At 30.4% G+C, this 17,449-nt stretch overlaps 1 protein-coding gene across 1 annotated transcript in view; it reads right to left on the bottom strand.

The window, feature by feature from the left end:
- Positions 1-276: 276 nt before the first annotated feature.
- LOC109600607 (chondroitin sulfate N-acetylgalactosaminyltransferase 2) overlaps positions 277-17,449 on the bottom strand; it is a 38,179-nt gene continuing 21,006 nt past the window's right edge. Inside the window, exons 4-7 of the mRNA XM_049964657.1 lie at positions 14,016-15,135; positions 9,200-9,347; positions 5,467-5,702; positions 277-2,065 (exon numbers count right to left, since the gene is read on the bottom strand). Coding sequence (XP_049820614.1) covers positions 5,490-5,702; positions 9,200-9,347; positions 14,016-15,135 — 1,481 coding nt within the window. The 3' untranslated portion in view covers positions 277-2,065; positions 5,467-5,489. The remainder of the gene's footprint in view (positions 2,066-5,466; positions 5,703-9,199; positions 9,348-14,015; positions 15,136-17,449) is intronic.

The raw sequence follows: 17,449 nt of genomic DNA, 5'->3' as shown, positions 1-17,449 counted from the left end.
GCTTTTGGTCCTATCGTTTTAATTTTGATTTCTTCTCTCGAGTGGTTCAAGGTATTATCGGCTGAATGCCAGCCATTCATTGAAATTAAGCTGAAAATTACTGCGATGTTGAGATACCAATCAAATATTTATTTAATAGAGCAGATTAAACATAATTTTATTGCGAATCTGTTTCATCAATCATTCCTTTAACTAGATCCCATTGACACCTATTGTTGGTTGGCAAATATTAATTTCACATATTCAGTGGAAGTTGTTGTAAATAAAACGCACAAGTAATTTTAATATTTTATTACCAAAATCGGCTCACATTTTATATATTATATATGCATTTTTATAAATTTATCTAGTGATATCTCCAGACATTCATAGGGACGTAATAAACACAACAGCTTTCATAAGTACAAAGCCTGTATGTATAGGTATGTATGACTAGTTCAGTTTGATTTTCTGATTTTCGATGGCTTAAGGTCTGTCAACTTTATTAAATTATTACGGTAAGACTACACTGGGAAAGAATATTCGTAAGCCACCGTAAACCAAACGTATTTTTTGCTTAGCATTATTTGAATGAGGTTACTGGAATGTTATTATTTGGAATTTGAATACATTGACAATGAAAACCTAAATGAAATATTTAAGAACCTATACAGGGTGTCTGCTGTAAGAGAATTAATGTATCTTTGTTATTGAGCAGACAAGAACGAAATTTTTCGAATGTGATTTGTTGTGATTTTGACTACCTGTTAAATTAATGTTTAGATAGATAATCAATGTCCGTTATATTGAAAAAATTTACAAATTTGAATTTTTCATGACCTATGACCTGATTTATTTTGAAAACAACATAAACAAAAATTAATGCCAAAACTAAAATCTATTGATTTCACTTGTTTCCAGTCTCTTGAAAGTGACAACAATAATTTTTATTCAAACTCAAATTGGACATAAAGATATTTTCTTGATGGAAATTAAAATTCAATAAAACAATGTTATTAAAAACTTGGAGTTTTTATTAGTTCTCTTAAAAGTTTTGTGAATGTTGATATCCCAGAGATTTGGTAAATATTGATACGATGCAATTATGGACCTCTGTTTTGTGAGGAAACAAGGCAAGAGAGTAAGAATTTTGTAAAGGAATGTTAAATAAAAATTACTTATTAATTAATTAATATTATAATAATATATAATTTAATATTAATAAATATGTTTCATTTGAGGTTAAGACTAATACCAGTACTAAAAACTTTAAGAAATCTAATCAACAACTAAATCATCATATTGTAAATTGTACCGAATTTTACTTTTTTCAAAAAAACATTCATGTGTCCAATTCAAATAAGAATGAATAATGTTTATTGGCTGCCTCAAAAGGGTGCCAACAACTGCGAACGAAATTTATAAAGTCTGTTTACACACAACAGCAAATTTTAGTTTTGCCATTAAATATCTTGTGTAAACTTTATAATAAACAAGATACAAGTTGGGAAAAATTGGATACATTATCAGTTTTTTCATTATGACGGACAATGTTAATTATCTATCCGAAATTTAATTAAACAACCCATCAAAAACACAACAAACCACGTTCGGAAAGTTTCCTCCTCAGCAGCTGAATAACAAAGATACATTAAAATAGCCCTCTTATCTCCAAATTCAATTTTCATTGCCACCCTGCATATAAAAGTAATTGGATTTCGTAATCCCAGTACCAAATAAAATTTTTCCCATCGTTGTAAAATAAAATAACACTCTAAATCATTCTGTAATCCGATCTGTACGAGTTAATTTAGTTTTTGAGTTAAACACACAGTTGCACCAAACTGTAGGAGCGATCATTAGTTCTACAAGTTGTTGTACAATTGCAGCGTCTGCGAGTCGTTTTATTACTGAAGTTATTGACATCATAGGCCACAAAGATCCGCAGTTACAGTCTTCTTGGTAAACTTCGACACTAATAATCTATTATCCGTTCAGTGACATTTCCTGTTACTGTTCCGTTCTTGCAATTGTGGTGCTTTGAATACGCCGCCGACTCTCGTAAACGACCGGTCTCTGTATTTACCTATAATTAGTCAATATAATTAGTCATATATTTTATTTTCGTTTCCATTGTCTGTATCCGCACTTGATAACATGCTAAGAAAAAAATACTACGTATAGATATATAATTCTACGAAATAATGATAATTGTTCTATGGTTAAACTAATTTCGATGTGGCCGCAACAGTCTTAAAATACATGTACTAACAATAAATAAATTTAAATAATCAACAAAATTATTATGGTAACAGGTAAAAATTTCGGCATTTATACATCACATAAATTGATTCATTATACTAACAATAAGTGATCTTTCCTATAAAGGTGCGTGTTAGTTTTTGTATGAAATAGCAGGACTTACTGAAAAGTCTATGACGATATTTTAGTGGCCTGAACATGCCGGCTAACAGTTTTTTACTTTTTGGTCCCAACGTAACTTAATTAATTCAAATTTGTATATGAGTACAATGTATAATAAATAAAATTGTTTTTATTTTAATTCCTTCTTTTTTCTTTGATATTACATAGAGTTGTCATGAAAATTTGCAATTTGTTCTTCATTCAATTTAATACATATAAATTTGACTTAAAATGAATGCATAATTTATAGCGAACTATGCACTTGATGCACTTCATAATATCAATAATCAAATTTTATTTAAATTTGCCCTTTTTATTTCGACCTGTTCTTAATTTGATTTGTAACAAACGCATTTTCTCTAAAAGGAATTTATAGTGGAATGTTGAATGTACAGGGCGTGTCAAACTGATTGATTTTGATTGTTATGGGTATGTTATTAGATATAAAAACTGACTTAGGTGTCAAAATATATATCTTCTTGAAATGTTGAGTATGTGCTAGTATTTCATCGTTTAGTTTGTCTTTAAAATATTCTAAAATATGATATAATGAGAGCGAACTGACAATTTATTTATATTTTTAGAGTTTACACGCACTGAAGTAAAATTTTTAAATAATTAGACATTATCTGCGGTTAATGTATGTTAATAATAAGATTGTTATATATCATTTGATATTTTTCATAAAGGTTGATATGAGCATTACTATTTTATGTCAGATTTCGAAAAGAAGTAATAGCATTTTTATTTAATAAGTTGTTTGCATAATATATGATATTTATATCTAAATAATATATCTCCCTTAAGATAGTAGTATAAGCAAGTTCTTTCAACAATGAAATTTCGAGATAATTAATATTGTTGCTTATGAAACAATAATGGAGTCAGTGATATTTTATCTTATTTATATTTGTAACAAAGTTTACACACATTGAAGAAAAATTTTGGAAAAATCAATAATTTTCAAAAATGTTATCAATAGGTAAATTACAGTACTAGCCATAATACCTGGAATTTCTTAATTTTTTATATTTGGAAAATTTTTACGGTATTATCAATATTATTAATGATCTAGACAAATTGTAAACTATAATGATTATGTATTTTACCAACTGTATAACACACCAAGAATTGTATGAAATTTAAATTTTTGATTGGATAAATAACTAGTATTTTTTAAAAATCCTAAAATTTAAGTCGAAATAAGTCTTTTAAACCTTCATTTATACATCTGAATGTGTTAATAACCTTATTAAAATAGGTACGTCAGGATAAAAAAAATTGCATATTGCTGAGGCCGACCCATTCTTATCATCGGCCCAAATTTCCGCTGTTATGAACCAATCTGGACCATCTAGGATTTCTACTAGGACTAAATGTCGCAGACTATTGGATTCTGGCTTAAAAAGTTGTAGGCCAGCAAAAAAAACCACTTCTACGCAAGAAGAACATCGCAGGGAGCCTAAAATTTGCAGAGGAGCACATTGGATGGACAGAGAACGACTGAAAAATAATTTTTTGGAGTGACGACTCCAAGTTTAACCTGTTTAACAACGCCAAATAAATGGCATAATGGATTGGTTCGTTTAAAAAATGCCTATAAGGCATATATTTTAACACGATAAGGATCCAAATCGCACCTCAAAATTAGTTAAGGATTAGTTTTTAACGGAAAAGATCAAAGTAAAGAAGTGGCCGGCACACATTTCCTACCTTAACCCTATCGAGAATCTGTGAGAAATTCTTGAACGCAAAATCAGTGGTACTAATACCACAAGGAACAAGGCCGATTTATTTGAAAAATTATGTGAAGATTGGTATTCAATAGAACAAAAGGCAAATTAATATATTTTGTTTGTTAAAAAAAAAATAATAAAATATTCCACGTATTTTGTCTAGCTATATATTTTAAAAATAATTGACTCAGAATAATGAAATGGTATGATGGTTTCGCACATACCTAAATGTACTATTAAAATTATTAACAATTTCAAGAATTCCAAGTATTATGGTCAATACTCTACGTTAATAATAACCAAATATTCCATTTGATAGCTTTAACAAAGTCAACTATAAAAATTTATATTTTCCAAATGTTTTATTTACAAAAACAGTGATTTTTCTGATGGCGAAAAGATGCAATAGTTTTTTTATTTAATTATTTATTGGCAAACTGATTTAGCTAAGATAAATCGAAATTTCGATATAATTAGAATGGTTGTTTATGAAACATACCAAATAGCATATCTGGTAAATTTAACAAGTAACTATTTTTCAGATGTTTCATAGAAAACAATATTATATATCTTGAATTTTAGCAGAAATATCGTTACACGTTACGTTAATAATAATTTTATATATCATAAATTGATTTTTCATAACATTTTAAAGACAAATTCAATTATGGTCTGGACTTCAAATAATGATGATATATATTTTTATTAACTAATACTATGTAAAAAATTGTCCGCAGAAAATTTTTAACATTTGTAAAAAAAAAATTTATTACATCTACAAATGTCAGTTTTTGTATACATTTCAGCGACTGCCAGAAATATCAAAATGTAATTTGCGACAATCGACATTTTTATAATAAAATAAGCTCTGGACACTTACAGATGTCAGTTTTTGTCCATGAAATCTAGAAATACTCATAAGAATCAAAATCAATCAATTGGGAACATCTTGAACTCCAGGCAGTAATTTCAGTTTATTAAAAATTTTAATCTTCAATTTTGAATAAATAGTTGCAATAAAAATTTATTTATTATATTAAAATCGTTTTTAGTTACACAAATCCGGTGTGGAATATTTATTTAAAACTGAGATTCATTCCAAAACAAGTCCAGAAAACAGCAGTCCACACCACAGGACCATCGCAACCAGATAATCCTGCCGCACCGGTGACAAAACGGTCCCCCATCCCTTACAAAAACCAACCGCAATCGTATAAATTGTAAAAGTAGCACCTTCTTCATCTATGGGGGGGTAGTCGCAAGCGAGCAGCGTTCGGATTGTCCGTGTGCGTAACGTATCGAACCCGGTGAAAGAAAAAAAACTCACGCGTCCCTAGCGTCGTCGCCAGTTCAGGACCGGTTCCGTTTCGGCTGCTGCTTGGGGGACTTGGCGTTGTGCGAGGCGGGCGCGTACTTTGCAGAGCCGCTGTTCGCCGCGATGTCGTCCCTGAACGCCAGGAAGCCCAGTTGGGCGTGCGACGCCTCGTTCAGAGCCCTCGACCTTATGCAGGCCCTGTACTGGTCGGCGGATAGTCGCTGTCCCCCGGGACCGCCCGAGCACACCTGCAAATTAAAGTGATTGATGAGAGATTTCGGCTTTGTGCCCGACCGGGTTTCACCCGTACGCCGTCCGTGACCGCGTGCACGTGAAAAACTCATGTGTAATGAACGAAGTTAAACACGGGTGTGTACAGCGTAAACAACAGATAACTTTTGGCCGAATCGTTTGTACGGTACAAAGGAAAATTTGATAATAAACGTTTATAACAAAATATAGAGAATAAACATGAAGCATGTTTAAATTTAAATTACTGACAAATAATGATTATTGTATGTGCATTTTATGGTAAACATTCAAATTTTGTGTGAAATCTATTAAACATTTATATACGTTATTTTAAATAATTTCAAAATTATATTAAAATGTAATAAACCACCTGAATATTCGAAATTATATACATATTTTATTATAATCTCTGAAATAAATAATATTATATAATTGCTGTATAACATTATTTCATTTTCAGCCACAAAAAGTGTTAAATGTACAATATATTTTCCAGCTCATGAATTTACAGGTAAAAATAAATTATTTACCACAATATTTTTAATAACCGCTTAGCACATTTTATATTTATAATTTAAAAATAACACATGTAATAAAATAAAATTTAAAAATATTAATTATTATAAAATTATCTATACATATAAATAAAATTGGAGTGTCTGTTTGTAATATTGAAATAACCGTTTTTTAACTACATGCATATGAATATAAATATGGTACATACACCAGAATACCATTTTTTACAATTTTTGTCTGTCTGTTTGTTCCGGTTAATCTCTGAAATGGCTGGACCGATTTTGACGGGACTTTTATTGGCAGGTAGCTGATGTAATAAGGAGTAACTTAGGCTACCTTTATTTTACACACAATTTCATTCAAATACACGGTGCTCAAGTTTAAAATGTCGTTTTCTTTATGAAAAGAAAGCTATTATTTAAGGATAATGGCAAAAGATTTTTTATTCAAATTATCGGTACCGCTATACATATTTAGTCCATCTCTCGGGTAATAACATATAGCAAGAACTTCGTCATTCGTTGAAATCTTTTCATCGAATCATTTTCGTACATCCTTGGAAGTTTTAAAGAAGAGTGGCATAAAAGTTCCTAATCAAGCAAAGAAACCGTTTTTTGACCACTTTGAATGAATGTGCAGGAACGTTATGTTTTCCAGTCCAATCTAGCCGTCTTTGGATCAGTGCGTGGTTCAAATTGATCATTTGTTGTTGGAACGGACATAGGACACTCCTTTCTAATCCCACCATATTCACAGCATCATCATCTTCCCAAACCGATTCGGTTTTGCATTCAATGTTGACTGTTCTCCTGGTGTTACCCGTATCACTTTACGTTTGAGATTTTTATAATATATCCATTTTTTATGGCTTGTTACAACCCGATACAAGAAACCTTTTGTTTTTGGCGTAAAATCTACATTTCGCATACAGTTCTTCGTTTTTTCATCTATCGTTCCTTGACTTTCCGATGCCTTTTTCTCTTGATTAAACAGGAAAATCATCAAACGCCGAAAATACTGTTTATTTAGCTTCACATTCGATATGTTTACCATGAAATAAAAGTATGTTACTAACTCGTAAACAACAAAATATGTATTTTGTATCGGAATGTATTAACAACAAAACAACGAATTTAAAAAAAGATATTATTCAAATAGAAATTGAAATTTAACTTTATACTGTTTTGAAAAAAGTGTCGAATCTCGCCGGGAAATTTGATGATTTTTGGCCTGACAAAGTAAAATTTTTTAAACAATCGAAAAACTGGAAACTGTACCGAGAAATATAAACAAAATAAGCAGGAAAAAGAAGATCTGTAATAAGATGATTTGTCTTGACAAGTTACAACTGCATCAAATTTGAAAAATGTAGTTTTGGGAAAACGTGTTTGAATCTAAAATCATATTGATTTCATTGTGATGAATAGATAAATATCACATCTGAGCTAATCTTCTATTCCAGGTCCATATAATTCAACTTCCTCTTCAAAAAATTCTCTTGGGCTGTTGAAATTCTTCTTCGAAATTATCGACCCCCTTTCGAGGCAGCTCATTGGCTTAACTCGTAGGACCTGAATTGATGTATGCTTGATTAAAAGTCAAATTTTTTGTTATACATGAGTTGGATCACTCAGAATATTTTCATTACTAAAGCCCGAACAATAACATGGTAGGCCCGTAGTAAACGTAACATTCTAACTGTTGAGCTGCTACTTTTTAGAAGTCCCAAAAACTATTTGAGAGTCATTTGACTAATTTATTTTTGAAGATATAGGCAACGCATATGAAATTTTTTTTCAATTTTTCAAAATTTCCAGTGGATGTGCCCTTTAAATGTCCCCAAAGAAAAAATATATTTCTATAACACTCTGACAGATAAGAAGAAATCAGCATATACTTCATACTAAAAAATTAATAATTATTATTTTTGCCTTAGTTTGGCGTTGTATATCTCTTTTTGCGATAGATGATTAAACAATTTTCCGTTAATAGTTGCATATCTGTATCGTTTTAAATATTGCGACTAGGCTGCTAGCTATTCAATACATCAGATTTTTTGGGAATGAATTTAAATATCCTGAAAAATTTCTCCTAAAAAAATATATATTACATAAGAAATTTTATTTTCCAAATGTTTCCGAAATATTGGCTAGACTGAACGTGATACACCACTGTGAATATAAAATATTATTAGTTTATGAACAGCACGCAAACAAAACGCGTTGCGGTTTATTATTTAACACAGCAGCTTTAAAACTATTTTGAATGGCGCTACCGGTCTTATCGGTTTATTTCGTTTTTAATAGTCCTCGAGATAAGACAACTCCGGAAAACACTTTATAACGCAGTCCCCTTTAGTAGCTGCAACGTGAACTATAAAAATTACACAACAATCCAACGGGGTTTAATTAAAATAACCATCGTCGCTTAACTCGATAATTTCACCGGGTTAATGGAATAATTTTACATACTAATTCTCTAATAAAAGACAATTGCAAAGAATTCAGTTGGTGTTACACACATATCTGATCCCGTAAAGCTAATTTTATGGGAGAGGTTGCCACATAAACGCGAAAACAAAGATAAGAACTTCACGCATTTCCATTGTTTGGAACCCGAAATTTAGTCTTATATTACGCGTGCGTTTTTATTGCATCATTTGCGTAATGTAAATTTTGATTGTGAATCCGGCAGTTTCCTATTACAACGCCGAATTGGAAAATTTCACCTTTATTTCCTTGACCCAGAATTTTTGAAACAGTGAGACATCAGTTTTATTATAAACGTCGATAAAACTGTGGACCCCAGACATGGCCCATATTTTCTTCAACTTTCAGGATATTAGGCCACACTTTCGCCAACTCGAATAAAACCGTTCCCGCCTCGCAGCCATAACCTAATAAATTAAAACAATAAAAAAACCGTCCGAGTCGTAAATCACCCGGAGGCGCGATAATTTAAGTGGCGCGTTACCAACCTTCGGGTGCCATATGTGAAAGATGCCAGGGTCGGTGGCCCGAATCACTTTCATGCCGCTGCGGACGTACTTTCTGTACAGCATCACGTCCTCGCCACCCCATCCCACTATGTCTTCATCAAATCCGCGGATTTTCAGGAAGTCGGACCTGAAACAGAAAATCATTTATTTAGGGCGCTGTAATTGCCTGCTGGAAGTTACGGCGACGGAAATGCGTTATGATTGAAACGGTAAATTTGGGCGTCAGATAAGAAATTCTTTCAACGACTTAGGGGCTAAAATTGAAAAGGGGAAGATTTGTAGATATGTAGAAAATAATTAATCTAAATACTGTTAAAAATATTAATAAAAAAATTAAGAACTGCTGTGATAAGAATCTTTAAGAAATGATTCTTTAGACAATATCCATTGAACAATCGCAATGTAGGCTTTGTTTGAAAACATCAATCAAAACATTGTCCAAAGATTTATTGGTCAACTTTAACAGCCTCTAATTTTTCTGAAATTGAATCTATCAAGATGTACTCAAGTTTGGATACACTCACACCACCTTGATGGGGCAATTTTCTAATGCAAAAGCAGATTTATACGGTTAATAATGTAACAGAGCTAGAAAACCGTTAATAAATGACTTCGTGGGAGAATTTTTAGACCACCGCTTTGTTTAGATTTTCACGAATTTTTTCATATTTTTATGGGTTTTCTTAAAACTAATCTTACATTTGGTAGTCGTAAAATACAAAATTTATTTTAAAAATTACTTATCTTAATCTAAACGTTCGTTGATTTTTTTAACACGTGTTCTTTTCGAACCCTTATCTAGTGTCAGGGTGTGGTCGCACAGTGGGTTCGAAGATTAAATAGTGATATTTCTACGTAGAACTTATTCAGTAATTAAATTAAATTAATTAAAGGAAAATGTAATAATTTACCCCAACATGAGAATTGTAACTTTGTTCTTTTATTTTTGTCTTATTTAAGTTAATGAATTGATTTTTAAAAAGATTGAAAATGTTTGTAAGTACAATGGTTTTTCCTTATGCAAATAACATCAGAATTGTAATATTATTCAAACAATGAATTGTATTGTATTTTGAATTGCATTAAGGTTTTTTAGACCAAGTACATTATTATTATTTAGATTAGGGTTTCATATAGAAAAACTCTTAAATTAATTTGGCAACAATGTTGAGAAAAGGAACATTTGTTTAGTTCATCTGATTGGTTGAAGTAGGATCGTTGTTGGAGACATTCAGATTTTTAAGGGTCTTAAGTCACCACCTACTTCACCCCTTCCTAGAATCCGAGTTTATAAAACTCTGGGATTCATTTATTTCGGAAGATTTTACCCGAATTTTTCAAGTGTCGAGACCGAAGTTCTTTTAGTTGTTTTTACTTACTGTTTGTCAAATTTCAACCTTTTTGCCAAGTATTTAAGTAAATTTAAATCATTCAATTTTTTTTATATTTATATTTATTTGTTTTTATTTTTCTTATATTTATTTTGTTAATATAGTTAGGTTGATTAAAACTGAGTTTTAATTAATTCCAAACTATAAATTAAAAACAATATAACAGTGAGTAGAAATTATCTAATATTTCGGTTTGGTGAAAGGTGTGAGTATTGAGTGTAATACATCACGTTAGTTGAAGAAGATCTGTTCAACAAAAACAAAGGTTAGTGATATTGAAATTAATTATAGAGTAGGAATTGTATAGTCTAACCTCATCAATATTTTGTGTAAAATTAAATCACTCCCTTTAACCTGTTGTAACGAGTCTTTCAAAAAGACTTTGGTTATACCGATTGTATTATCATCGGTAACCCGTTACAATAAAAATATTGTATTGTAGTTTTAATATCTGAAATTATAAAAGCTGTTAAAGATAACTTGTAGCACATGTTTTTGAACAACATCCATTGTGCAATCGTAAAGTAGGCTTTACTTTAACACTATTCATTGGATATTGTCTAAGAAGAATTTTTATTAAATAACATTAAGAGCATCTAGCTCTTCTGAAATTGAAGTTATTTTTTTATTAACATGTATTCGGATATGTTCATAGCACCATGAAAGAGTAAATTTCAAATGCAAAAATAGACATTTAAAGTGCTTTAATAGTTAAAACCTTAAGGCTAACATTAGGAATGTATGTATTTCTTTCAACAATGTCTGCTAATAAGCCATATATGTAATAAATTATCAAAGGTATTTGAAAATATATGATAATGATTAAAAACGTTACTTCTCACAATCGGTTTAATGCTTATTAAAGTTCTCCAAAATTGTATAACTGAGTGGTGCCATTAGTTAACTTAGTATAACAGACAAAACTGAACTTGAACGTATTGTTGGCACTAAGAATTAAACTGTCTGTGAGAACTGATGCTTTAAGTCTGTAACTATTATTCTCAGACATTTCTAACATTCTATTCCATGATTTACCTAATCAGAAAAAGCTTTAAATTTATTAGAAAAATGCAAATTTTTGGCAATATTTTTTGTAATATTTAATACGTATCTTAAATAAAGAAATCAAAGAGAATTTATTTTTGTAAAAAATAACCTAATCAATGTTTAATTGTAATATTGTGGATATCGATTGGATATTATTATATGTACATTCTGTTATAAATAAAAAAGAAGCCATTACCATCTTCCATGAACCATGCTGTATATAGAGCATTCGCCATTTTTTAAACTGGGGCAACACAACATATTTTCTATATTGAAAAGTATATAAATAATTTTTTAAATATATAATATATAAAAATAACCTTTAATTATGAATTTTAATAGTATTTAATAAAGTCTCTACCACATGTTGTTCCACATTGACGTGCATTCGCCATTTTTGTAAATAAAAAATAGAAAAAGAAAGGTGCATAGTGTAAAATTCATCAGTTAAGCCGAGTTGGCATTAAAAAAGAACCCCGACGTCGTCGTTGTATGGGATGGGTGTCAGTGGAACGCGAAACGCTCGCCGGAATGTATATTGTCCGTAGTTTGGAGTCTTTATAATTCCCACGCGGTGTATACGTTCCGAGTGAAGGAGGTTCCGTTGGAAAACGACCGGCTCGTTATCTCGAGGGATACAGCTTTCTGGAGTGACTTCGGTTATGGCACGGCTTGTCAGTACAGGTAATGAATATTTCAGCCGCCATCCTTTGTTTATTCATGCTCATTTACTTTATTCAAGACGTGTTCTTATGAATATTTAACGGGCGCATTACTAAATGGATTCATATTTCTTCTATCTCGTGGAATTTTACGGAACGCGGATTTTGGACTGGGTGGTCCCGTTTAAACACCGAGTCGAACAAAAACAAGTCTTTACCCGCTTGTTTTCACTTTGAATGTGTTTTGTGTTAATAACTGTAAAAAGCTCTTTGCTATGGGAATAGATAGCGACGTTGATTCATATGTATTTTCTAGTTCAAAGGAATTCAAAGTAATGGTCTTCAGTGGTATCGAGAAGGCTTTATCTGTGATAAAATTGATTACATTGTTGGTTCATTGCATTTTCATTTAAAGGAATATATACTTTTAGTAGACTCAACATGTCATCATCAGATATTATTTTATTTATAGTGGTTTATTTTATTTTTTAATAAATGATTTGACTAATAATTATAATTATATACAATAATTATATATAGGGTTTTTAATTGGATTGTTTTGTCTGTTCCACATCAGAGATCTGTTAAAAACGTTGTTAAAATATAATAGAATTTGCCTTTAAAATATTAGAAATAAATCAAGCTTTCAGAAAAAATATATAATTTGTGTTATATTAAACTATTTTAAGCCAATATACAATGTTAATTCTGAGATATTTAATATTGTCGCCCATGAATAACAAAGAATAATATAATTTTTCAACACAATGTCACGTTATATAAGAAATTTATTTTAAAAAACATATCCTTAAAATGTGGAGATAATATTTGCAATTTTTTATTTCAAATAGAAATTAATAATTTGCAATTAAAATGTCACTAATACATCAAGCTTTCAAAAATTATATAATTTATGTTTTATTAAACTACGTATTGTGAAGATATAATGTTATTTCTGGTAAATTTCGAGATACGAGTTTTTTATTACAAATAGAAGATATAATTTAATTTACATTTCAAATATCGAAAATAAGTCAAGCTTTCAAAAAATATATAATTCATGTTATATTAAACTAATTATTTTAAGCCAAGATATAATGATGCTCCTGGTAAATTTCGAGATATTAAACAAAGTCTTAAACTTTCTTTGTAATATAAGCAAATTTTAAATTTCAAATGGATACTATAATTGAATTTGCATTTAAAGTGAAAGGAATAAATCAAACTTTGAAAAAAAAATTAATTTATTTTTTTTATTTAATTTATTTATGGTTAATATCAAAATTTAATAGTTTCCAAGGAATAGAATAGTACTTTTCAAAGATGTCTATGAGATTTTAGAAACATAATTAACATATATCAATAGTTACATTTTTCATATCAAGAAATTATCTCAAAATTTAGGAAAAATTTGACTATTTAAATAATTGATCAATAAATCTTTAATTTTCATTTAAAATATGGTGTTCATATGAAAAAATATCTTACATTGTCTAATAATTTTAAGGTTATATATTTTTTAAGATAATCTTGTACTATATAAAAAATGCGTGGACGGAAATATCAAAATGTGATTTGAAACAAATTTTTTAAAGAAAATAAGCTCCTGATATTTTTGTCACAATATCTGCACCACATAGCAATTAGTAATTATAAAAATAAACTGTTTCAAGTACATAAAAGAAAACATTTTACCTGTATTGACATGTCATGCCATAGCCGAAATCCCTCCAGAAACCGGTGTCCCTGGAGATAACCAGTTGATCATTTTCAGCCGGCACCTCTTTGCCTTGGAGCGTGTACACCACGTGCGGGTTGTAGAGACTGAACACGACAGGATAATACACTTTCTTTCCCGGTTTAGTATTCCAACGGCACCTGTCCAGGAATCGCGCACTGAACACCACATCCACGTCGCACATGAACAGCAACACGTCTTTTTTATCGCCACCCTCCAGATCCCAGACCCGTTCGGCACCGACGCGCAGACCTTTGCCCCGCGAGAAAGTCTCGTTTAACGCCAACAGTTTCAGGTTCTTTTCATTACCGCCGCTGTTCTTCGTCATCAGTACGCGGGACATTATAGATTTGGCCTCCGACAGGCCCTCCTCGCCGAAATAGACGACCGTCAAATGGACCTTGCGGTCGTTTTTTAAGCCGATCTTGACGAATTTATCCATGAAACTTTGGAATGTGGCCGTTCGTCCGGATAAAGGAAGAATTATTTGAATGAGCTCTTTATCGCGCGGCCCAATCAGACCTTCCGTTTTTATCGCCTGGATCGGTGCGAACGGTCGCATTAATACTATTTTAGTGTAACCGCCGCCTCCACCGCTGGAGCTGTGATGCTGCTCGGGCGTGCTCTTATTTAACACTTTAGTCCTAAAAAACAACTCGTACTGCGTCCCGGTAGTCGGTTCTGTTCTGTAAAGCCCTTCTAAAAAATCGTCCAGTGTGTACTTGTTGTTTTTCTCGGTCACGTTCCTGTTGAGTGAATCCAATGCTTTCATCAGTGCCTCCATTAGGTCTTTCCTCTTGAAACCGATCGGTTTCTCGACCACCCTCTTACCCAAACCCAGGTCTATGGGATAAACGCGATTGTAGGTGAAATGATTAAATGGGATAAGCTCGTATTCATTGTTTAAGGGCGTGCCGTGCAAAATCTCCGCCGTCATTATCTGCTTCCGGATGTAGTTCGAGCACTCGGAGTTCGTTATAGTTGGCGACAGGTTTGCAGATGATGAATTATTGGAGTTCACGTTTAACGAATAGGAGGAAGAATCGTGATGGGGAGGATGTTGTATACCATTATTACCTAAAATAAATAATACATTTTTATAATATTATTATAAAAAAATTTGTATAAATTCAAAGAGAAAAAATAAATATTATAATATAATAACATATAATAAATATAACTTGGCTTTTGCCTGCTATTTCCAGATCAGATAGAGAAAGACAGTACTAAGTGTCCTGAGTGTTAAAAAAACAAAACGTTTAATATCTCTGACTTTTTGTGACTTTTGACAATGTGCAACTTTTTATTTCAAAGAAAAACCATAACACAATAATTTGTTCAGATTTAATAACACTGTATGAGACAAAAATCATTAATTATTCAAATTAGTATATTAACCCATTTTATAAATTTTATTTATTCTCTTAATTGGACAATAAATTTTATCAAATATAATAGTAAATAAAAATTTTGCCAATTGTTTAATTATTCAAATAATAAATACATAAATAGTTTTTATATTGAAACATTTTATTTTAAAACACAGTGTGATATAAACAAGCGAAATATATTAATTATTCGGAGCAATTTTGCAAAAACACATATTTAAAAATTCTGTTAAATTTTTTTATATATTTTATAAAATAGTTAATATTTAAATTTAGAGTTACAAAAATTTAACCATTAACAGTCAAAGATAACCAATTTGAGATACTCTGTACACAAACTAAAAATACATTATCAAATTTATACAAGGTGTTTCACAATTTATCCGAAAATTTTTAACCAGATACTTTTTAATCTTGTGTACAGGGTGTTTCACAACTTATCCAATAAATTTGAACCACATACTATTGCATAAGTAGTCGATTAATCATATTTTTTTCAAATGGAGTGTATGTATGTGGTTAAAATTTTTCGGATAAGTTGTGAAACACCTTGTATATATACAAAAATGATATTTGTGCATTTTTATAAATTTGGGCAAATTTTATATAAATACGATTTATTTTAAAACACTTTTAATCCATTTTGTATTTTTTACTCCACAAAATGGATGATAGTTATTTTCAAAATTATATATTTAAAATCTCTACAATTTTTCTATAGTTTAAACAAATTTCAGATATTTAAAATTTAAATTGATTAAGTGATTTATTAAAAAATATTTTTACTGTATCAGCTTTGGAAATAATAAATTGAATGGAAGCAATGTGTTATATATGCTGTACATGTATAAATAAATCCTTTTGTTTCAAATAATAATTCATATCCATTATAATAATTTCAATTAAATCTGCTATTGAACTTTTAATTTGTTGTTACATTGAAAAAGGGATATGTTTAAAATAATACCTGCACAATCAACCAGATTTGTTAAAATAAATCAAATTTAATGAAGTGTTACGTTATTTAGATTATATTTATATAACTTGTATTTGTAATAATCTTTTAAAATAATTATTCATATTTATTTTAAAATGTAGATTTTTGTAAAATATACATAATTTCATATTCTATTATGTGCAATGCTATTAACTAAAGCTCATCCACAATCCTATAAGCATTCATTTCGGGTAAAATAATAAATATTTTGATTAATAAATATTTTCTTACATAAAATATGTCACTAAATACAATTTTACATGTGCATTTACCTGTTTAACAAATCTGGTTTAAAATTTCATTTATTTTTTAATTTGACAGAATGATTCACATTTATATAAATGCGTATTTTTATCAAATTTTCACACGTGAAAATAAATTCAAGCGTATACATTAATTACAGGAAATTGAGTGCCTTTATTGTATGTCCCCGATGAACCAAATATACAACGCAAAAGTAGATTGAACACTGAGAACGGAAATTGAAAAAAATCTCAGCACAACACTCGATTGGCTTTTTGAAATATCACTTTCACTTTGTACCGCTGCCCATTGTGTTTGAGGGGGTGTCGCCGTTTTTATCAGCCGCACGTTGGACATCATTTACCTAAACGGTGAATAAATATGTCAACCGACTCGACAGCCAATACATTTTGACATACTTTCATTGTGTGCTTTGATTTAAACGCGTACATATTGAATTTTCGATGATACGCTAAATATATCGTGATGTAATTTATGAAGTGAGAAATAGATTTTATGCGTAATACAGTTAATTTAATTTTATACGAGATTTTTAATGCAATTTTTGCTGAATTGTAACAGCAAAATCTCCGTTCTACGAACTGGAATCAGAAATAAAACTACGTGATCGCGTTTAATATTATCTTTAAATTTTAATCGACTCGCATAAAATTCAGTACGCTCCTTTTATACCTCAAGAGAATATTTAATCTGAGATTTACAAATTTTCTTATTAGTTTATTATGCTAAAAGGCGCACGTAA

The sequence above is a fragment of the Aethina tumida genome, chromosome 3 (assembly GCF_024364675.1).
Source record: "Aethina tumida isolate Nest 87 chromosome 3, icAetTumi1.1, whole genome shotgun sequence".
Lineage (NCBI taxonomy): Eukaryota > Metazoa > Arthropoda > Insecta > Coleoptera > Nitidulidae > Aethina > Aethina tumida.
Note: the sequence above shows the minus strand (reverse complement) of the source record. Positions and strands in the feature narration are given on the sequence as shown.